This window comes from Rhinoderma darwinii, chromosome 3 (genome assembly GCF_050947455.1).
Source record: "Rhinoderma darwinii isolate aRhiDar2 chromosome 3, aRhiDar2.hap1, whole genome shotgun sequence".
In the NCBI taxonomy this organism is placed as follows: domain Eukaryota; kingdom Metazoa; phylum Chordata; class Amphibia; order Anura; family Rhinodermatidae; genus Rhinoderma; species Rhinoderma darwinii.
The window spans coordinates 72,205,545-72,213,641 of NC_134689.1; the positions used below are offsets into that span (position 1 = coordinate 72,205,545).

The 8,097-nt window shown below is 41.0% G+C and overlaps 1 protein-coding gene across 1 annotated transcript in view; it reads left to right on the plus strand.

Annotated features, from left to right (window-relative positions):
- The window catches only part of DOCK2 (dedicator of cytokinesis 2), a 963,684-nt gene extending 955,838 nt beyond the window's left edge, over positions 1 to 7,846 (plus strand). The window contains exon 52 of the mRNA XM_075859372.1: positions 6,287 to 7,846. Coding sequence (XP_075715487.1) covers positions 6,287 to 6,361 — 75 coding nt within the window. The 3' untranslated portion in view covers positions 6,362 to 7,846. The remainder of the gene's footprint in view (positions 1 to 6,286) is intronic.
- The last annotated feature ends 251 nt before the right edge of the window (positions 7,847 to 8,097 follow it).

The window sequence follows — 8,097 nt, forward strand, 5'->3', positions numbered from 1 at the left end:
ATGTCCCATACAGTATAATGCCCCCCATAGATGCCACATACAGTATAACACTCCGCATACAGTATAATGCCCCCATAGCTGTCCCATACAGTATAATGCCCCACACAGTATAATGCCCACCATAGCTGTCCCATACAGTATAATGCCCAAAATAGCTGTCCCATACAGTATAATGCCCACCATAGCTGTCCCATACAGTATAAAGCCCCCATAGCTGTCCCGTACAGTATAATGCCTCAATACAGTATAATGCCCCCCATAGCTGTCCCATGCAGTATAATGCCCCCCATAGAGGTTATGTCTCATACAGCTGTCTCATACAGTACAATGCCCCCATACAGTATAATGCCCGCCTTTGCTGTCCTATACAGTATAATGCCCCCTCAACAGCTACCATATGAGCCCCTCTCCCATACCCAGTATAATGCCCCCATTTGTACGTACCTAATAGAAAAATAATAACATAATTACTTACCTATCCCCGTTCTCACGATGGGTGGGGAATCCTTCTTCTCTGGTCTGTGCTGTGAGTAACTCAGCGTAGACAGGCGCGATGACGTCACTACAAGCTTGGGGGCCCGGTCGCCACTGTGACCCTAGCGACCCCTATAACTACGTCACTGTACAGATACATATATATAAAAATTTTATATCTGCAAAAAAAATACAATTTTTAAATTTCACCTTCACTTTGCCTTCATTCCTGTAAAACGCCTAAAGGGTTAAGAAACTTTCTAAATGCTGTTTTAAATACTTTGAGGGGTGTAGCCTTTAAAATGGGGTGATTTAAGGGAGTTTCTAAAATATAGGCCCCTCAAAGCCACTTCAGAACTGAACTGGTCCATAAAATGATGAGAGAAATTGTGAGAAATTGCTGCTAAACTTATAAACTTTGTAATGTCCTAGATATATTTCATCAAAAAAACGGAAACCTTACGGAATGGAAACAAACGGAAACCATTTGCAACGGAAGCATTTCCATTGAAATCAATGGTAATGCAAGTGGAAGCTATGGTTTCCGTTTGGATTCCATTCATCTGTTCCCCGGACGGAAAGGTCTCAGGGTATGTTCACACGGCAGCGTCCGTAACGGATGAAATTACGGGGATGTTTCAGCCTGAAAACATCCCCGTAATTTCAGCCGTAACGGCATGTGCAGGCGCTTGAACGCCGCGTCAATTACGGACGTAATTGGCGCTGCTATTCATTGGAGTCAATGAATAACGGCTCCAATTACAGCCAAAGAAGTGACAGGTCACTTCTTTGACGCGGGCGTCTATTTACGCGCCGTCATTTGACAGCGGCGCGTAAATATACGCCGCGTGTGAACAGACAAACGTCTGCCCATTGCTTTCAATGGGCAGATGTTTGTCAGCGCTATTGAGGCGCTATTTTCGGACGTAATTCGGGGCAAAAATGCCCGAATTACGTCCGTAAATAGGCCGTGTGAACATACCCTAACGGAAACCATGAAGCCCGACACTGATGTAAACAGGACCTAAGGCAATTACATAATACAAGGTTTATTCTTATTCACTTCCACTAAAGGGGTACTCCCATCGTAAACATATATGGCATATTCACAGGATACTGTATGCCGTAACACCTCATCTCGTAACTAGGAATCCGCTGTATTTTATTGTTGGGCTGTATTAGCAAAAACGGCACCTTTTTTTTTCATGTAGGTCAAAAATAGTAGGGTAACCTATCCCTGGAAAATGCTGCCCTTACACAGGTGACCAATCTGCTTGATAATTGGAACGGCCATGCTGAAAAAACTAGGGTAGCACCAGCTTAAAAGTTTATTCCCACCGTAGACATTTATGGTATATCCATGGGATATGCCATAAATGTCTGACAGATCCTGGTCCCAGCTCTGGATCATGCAGACTACTGGAGTGTTTATTTACTGTTCGCAAATACAGATCCACAGTCACCAGCAAGTCATCCACATACCTGGCACACTGTCTGCAAATACGGTCCGTAATGCATCTGTATTTACAGATCCGGAAAAAAGGGAGGCTACAAATGATGTCATACAACCCCTTGAAAAGGTCGCAATTTTCTTGGGGAATCCCCTCTCGTCGCATAGCAACGCATCCGCAATTACGGACGCTACGGATGCACATCCGTAGCCGGCTGCTATTTTGCACGCACTCATAAACTTCTATAGGCGAGTCTGTGCCGCAATTGCGGACAGGAATAGGACATGTTCTATATTTTGCGTATCATTTCTACGGCCTGGACACACATCCGTAAATATACGGAAAGGTGTCCGTGGCCTATAGAAATGAATGGGTCTGCAGATTACCTGTAATTACGGATTTGTGATTACGAGTAAAAACTATGGTTGTGTGAATGTGGCCTAAGGTGGGAATAATCTTTTAACCCCTTAATGCACTTTGACGTAAGTGCACACCAAGGTGTAGGGGGAGAAGTATGGAGCACACTCACGCACTGAGCGCACTCCATACGCTCCGGGTGTTGGCTGTGTATTACAGCTGACACGGGCATTGACGACCTGGCCGTTTAACCCCTCGAATGCTGCGGTCAATCGCACAGCACAGCATTTTAGGCATTATAGAGAGGGGGACGTCCCTCCCTTAACAGCTTAACGCCATCGTGGGGTGCCGAGGGTTGTCATTGCAGCTCAGGAGCCTAATGCCTCAGGACTGCCTTCACTCTGCCTCTGTTAAGCCGTGCCTGTGGCAGGGCTTCACATAAGCCAGTAAAAATGGCATACATTAGTATTGCAGTGTATAGTACCAGCGATCCAACAATCGCTGCTTCATGTCCCCTAGGGGAACTAATAGATTGCATAAAAAAAAAGTGAAATAAAGTTTTTAGTAGTGAAAAAAAATTGTGAAAAATTTAAAGTTAAAAGTCCACATTTTTCTTCTGTAGTAATACAAAAAATAAAAATAAATAAACAAAATTGGTATAGCTGCGTCTGTAAAAGTCTGAACTATTACAATATAGCATTATTTAATGTGCATGGTGAACGCCGTAAAAAGAAAAAAAATATAAAGAAAAAGAATCACTGTTTTTTTTTGTCAAAATAGCGGTGAAAATTTTTTAATAAAAAGGGATAAAAAAGTCGCATGTACTAAAAATTGGTACTAATAAAAACCACAGCTCATACCGCACCTAATCGCGCATTTTTCGGTGTATTTTTTACATTTTATTTTGTTTATTGGTGCGTTTTCATGCTGCAGGTTTTGGTGCGATTTTCCACAGATACAATTCGAAAGCGGAAACACAAGATAAATTGACATGCTGCAGATTTTAAAATAGGCAACGCAGGTCAATTTCCATACTGAAAAACAGTGCAGCATGTACATGAGATTTCTATGCGGTCCCTGCTGTTCTCTCACTTGACAAGCGGACAAGCGAGAGAACATCAGTGACCGTGCATGCGCGTTCCTGGCTATATAACAGAACAGCTCATACACGGCACGTCATTAGTGTCATGCCGTCTACAAGGCAGATACTTTTAACAGTTTGACCACGTGATAGGTATACGTCACATAAACAGAGGGGGCAAAGAGAGTGACGTCACCAGTCGTGCCCCATGGCAGCATCGGGAAACGGGGCCAATTTTGATACAATAAGTGCATTACAAATGTAATCACAATCAGAGGTTAAAATCACCGTCACATAAAAGTTTTAACTCGGAAAACCCCTTTAAAGTTTCCTTTGTACTAGTTTTCTGAAAACGAAGTTGTAACTGTTGTGCCTAGAATGGCCTGTAGATGTCAGCAGTGTTCTACCACATACAGAACACTGAATGTTTAGTCTTCTGATACCTGTAAAACACATATCAATGCAATCTCCTACTATATACTATCAATTCATTTCTTCATTAATAAGCTATTTTCTATTTGATTTTATTTACACACCACAATACACAAATATATGTCAATGAAGGAAAACCGTGAAGAGAACTCCTGTCTATTTAACCTAATAGGGCATATGGGCATCACAGGGAGGGGTCCCCTGTTTGGAACCCCCTCTATAAGCCAGAACGGAGTGACCCTATGTAAGAGCGGCACCTGGTCTGACGGACTCCAGCTGTCCATGTATAAGTAATACTACATTGTCTGGCTGTTTGCCAAGGCTATCAGTGGCTGAGGCTGTCTCAGGTCTTTCTTTAAATAACAGGTTCTTTTAGAGAAATAGTGACTTGAGGGGATATTCTACCTTGGCTCAGCCATCTCCATGAACTTGCAGAAGGCCGATTGGCTGATGTTATTTGCAATTCACGGCCTGCGAAACTAAAATGCTTTGCCTTTGACTAATGCTGAACCACATTTTTTTTAGGAATCTAAAGTGGTAAGATGGTTTGTTCATCCCTATTTATAATATTTTCTGTCACATGCTACTGTATGTATGGACTCCCAAGCCCAGAATGAGCAGGAACTTAAATTAATAAATTACAAGTTATACTAAATATTTTCCCACAAAACTATTTTTCAATCTGCTCAGCTCCTCCTTTTCTATAACACGCTGCACATGGATTGCCAATAGCCAACTCTCAATTGTATTTTTGTAGGATTTCTACATGTTGGTTTTTTAATATATATATTTTTTAAGAGTTGTTAATAGGATAAAACACAACCTTTGACAACCTGATTTTTCTTCTGTACATTGCGCATTTTTTTTCCAAAAAAATGTCATATTTAGTTGAGCTCTTGTATTGTTAAAAAACACCTCACTTTTAGTTGCTAAGGGATACAAAATGCAAAGCTGGATACAAAACTTAGCCCCCACAACTTTGGACCTGACCTCTCAATGATCACATTTTATGGGTATGGACGGAATAGACACACTAAGATAAAAGAAAAAGCGGCCAACATTTTTTTTTTGCAAAATGCCTCTCCGTTATTTCTACAGTAGACATCTCACTCGACAACAAAGTGTAGCTCTAGTGTCCCCTTTTAACCCCTTCCCCCTGCTTGCATTCTGGGCCCTAATGACAGCAATTTTTATAGTTTTTCCATCGTCGCATTCCAAGAGCTATAACTTTTTTATTTTTGCGTCGACATAGCTGCATAAGGTCTTGTTTTTTTTGGGACAAGTTGTAGATTTTATTGGTACCATTTTGGAGTAGATGCGACTTTTTGATCACTTTTTATCACATGTTTTTAAAGTCAGGATTCACAGAAAACAGCTATTTTTCCATTGTTTTTAATTTTACTTTGCGGCTTAAATAATGTAACAGCTTTATAGTCGGGGTTGTTACGGATGCGGCGATACCAAATATGTGTAACTTTTTTACTTTATTTTGTTTTTTAATAGTAAAGCATTTTGTAAAGGGAAAAAATGGGTTTTAAATTTTTTTTTTTCACATTTTTTTTTATTAACTTTATTAAACTTTTTTTTTTACTTTTTTACTAGTCCCACTAAGGGACTTTAATCTGCGATACTCCGATCGCATTTATAATACACTGCAATACTTTTGCCTGTCCGCGTAAAATGGACAGGCATCTGCTAGGCCATGCCTCTGGCATGACCTAGCAGGCATTCACTACAGGCAGACCTGGGGTTCTTTATTAGGCCCCTGGCTGCCGTCAGAGACACAGACACTCAGCGATCTTATCGCCGGGTGTCAGTGGGATGAGCGGGAGCTCCCTCCCTCTCTCCAAAACCACTCAGATGCGGCGCTCGCTATTGAGCACCGCATCTGAGGGGTCAATCAGGTGAGATCGATACTAATATCGATGTCACCTGTTCGAGTAGGGATGCCCCCAGCCCTCCACTACCTCTGGTAGCGGAGAGCAGGGAGATTTAATGACTCCCTGCTCTGTTTATTTATTCTGATGCAGCGCTGTAAAAAAGGCTATTGCATCAGAATAAAGCCCACTAATGACCGCCGTGAAAAGGCTTATCGGCGGTCATTGAGGGGTTAAATACACACAGTGGTACAACCCTGAACAGAACCTTTGGAGACTTATGGATAGAGCTATATTAAAACACGAACAGTAGAAAAACAAGCATCATAAGGTGACTATGGTGTATGGGATCCTGACGCATGATAAACTTTAGCCATGATCAGACATGCAAGTGAAGTCCTGAAGTGAACATTGTAAGCACAATGGCCTTAGTTTTTGTTTTATTTCTTTTTTCTCAATGTTTTTTTGCATGTTTTTGCTTTTGACTATTACTTGTGTTTTTATTATTATTACAAGTAAGCTATGTGTTTTCTATTTTTATACTTATTGCACGTAGGAATACATTTGGCAGCATAATAACCTAAAACACTTTAAACTTTTTTTTTTCATTGCAGCGCTCCTCTAAAGTCACTGATGATGGGAAGCCGACTATGGACCCACAAAATGAAACATTGTCGATCAACTTGTGATCATTGTCTTCAAGTTCACAATAATCCCTCTATGGGGATTCAGTTCCCATGTAAAATCACCTTCAATTTCTAATTATTCATCTGGAAAAGTAAAGAAATGATCAAAAAAAAATGTAATCGATCTGTAGAACCATAGCTGATGCACATTAGAAATATGACCATAGCTCATAATAACAAAAAAATATATGTATTTTGCAGTGGTCTGAAAGATAAGACTCTTTATTATGTGATTTTTTTTTTCTGAATGAACTGTAACAATTGAACACAATTATTTCCGTTTTACTCTTTTGAAGGGAGAGAAATGGGAAATACTGCTTTAATACCGCTCAGATAATAGTGCCACACAGTGCAGAATTAATACCACTTCCAAATAAAATGAATAAACAGCACCACATAATGCTACAATTCATTGCCTTCATAAATAATAGTGCAATACAGTGAACACCTAAAGGGTATCACCGTTTATAAAGTTTTGGCATATCGCCAGGATGCTATCACTTACTAATCAGTGGGGGTCCGACCTTTGGAACCCCCAGTGGTCCTGAGAATGAAGGCAACATTCACTGTTTTCCCTGCACAGCGGCGCCCTGTCATCTGCTGTGCAGGGAACAGCCCAGCATTGCCTTATTCAAATGAATGAGGTCGGCTGCAGTTCCCTGCACAGCCGGGTGACCAAAGGCGCCACTGTGCTGGGAAAAATTAAAAGGGAAAGCGACGCTAAATAAATGCGGTGACCTTTTTTCTCAGGATTGTGGGGGTCACAGAGGTTGGACCACTATCGATCATAAAATTATGGCATATCCTTGTGATAAACCCTGACTTTATAAGGGTTTATCTCCGCTGTCAGGGTGAAAGTTTAAAATAGGCCGCAGGGGTGCTGGAGGCTCCGAAATGATGAGGCTATTATAGATTTTATATTGAAAATACACTTTCAAAATTAAATAACAGTATCAGCAAGTTCCAGTCATAGATATTTCTGCATGAATGCTTCTGCTTACATTTTTTTCTCAAAGATTTATGCTTAGAAATATCGAATTGATAACAAGCTGCATCTTCTCTTCCCTGCTTTCAGTACTTTGTCAGTCTATGTTACAAGTCATGACTGGTTGCTGGCGACACACTATATAACAGCTGCAGTGCTTTTGTTGGTTTCTGATGCCGTTTATGATGTGTTTTTTGTTTTTCTGAATTAAAAACCAGAAGTGAATCCTAAAGAGAGTCAAAACATGAAGTAAAGATTTTCTTTTTTTGTATCCACCCCTTGTTTTGCACAAAATCTGCCATGTGTGAATCTGGCCTCAGGGACAGTGTAGCTCATTCTGCCATAGTGATCAGATTTTTGGTGAAATAATTCCAGGTGGAAAGCCTTTAGGGTATGTTCACACGATAGCAGGCATTTACGTCTGAAATGACAGAATGTTTTCAGGAGAAAACAGCTGCCTCGTTTCAGCCGTAATTCCTCCTCCTCGCATTTTGCGAGGCTTCTCTGACAGCCGTAAATTTTGAGCTGCTCTTCATTGAGTTCAATGAAGTACGGCTCAAATTACGTCTGAAAGAAGTGCCCTGCACTTCTTTTGACGAGGCTGTATTTTTACGCGTCGTCGTTTCACAGCTGTCAAACGACGACGCGTAAATGACAGGTCGTCTGCACAATACGTCGGCAAACCCATTCAAATGAATGGGCAGATGTTTGCCGACATATTGTAGCCCTATTTTCAGACGTAAAACGAGGCATA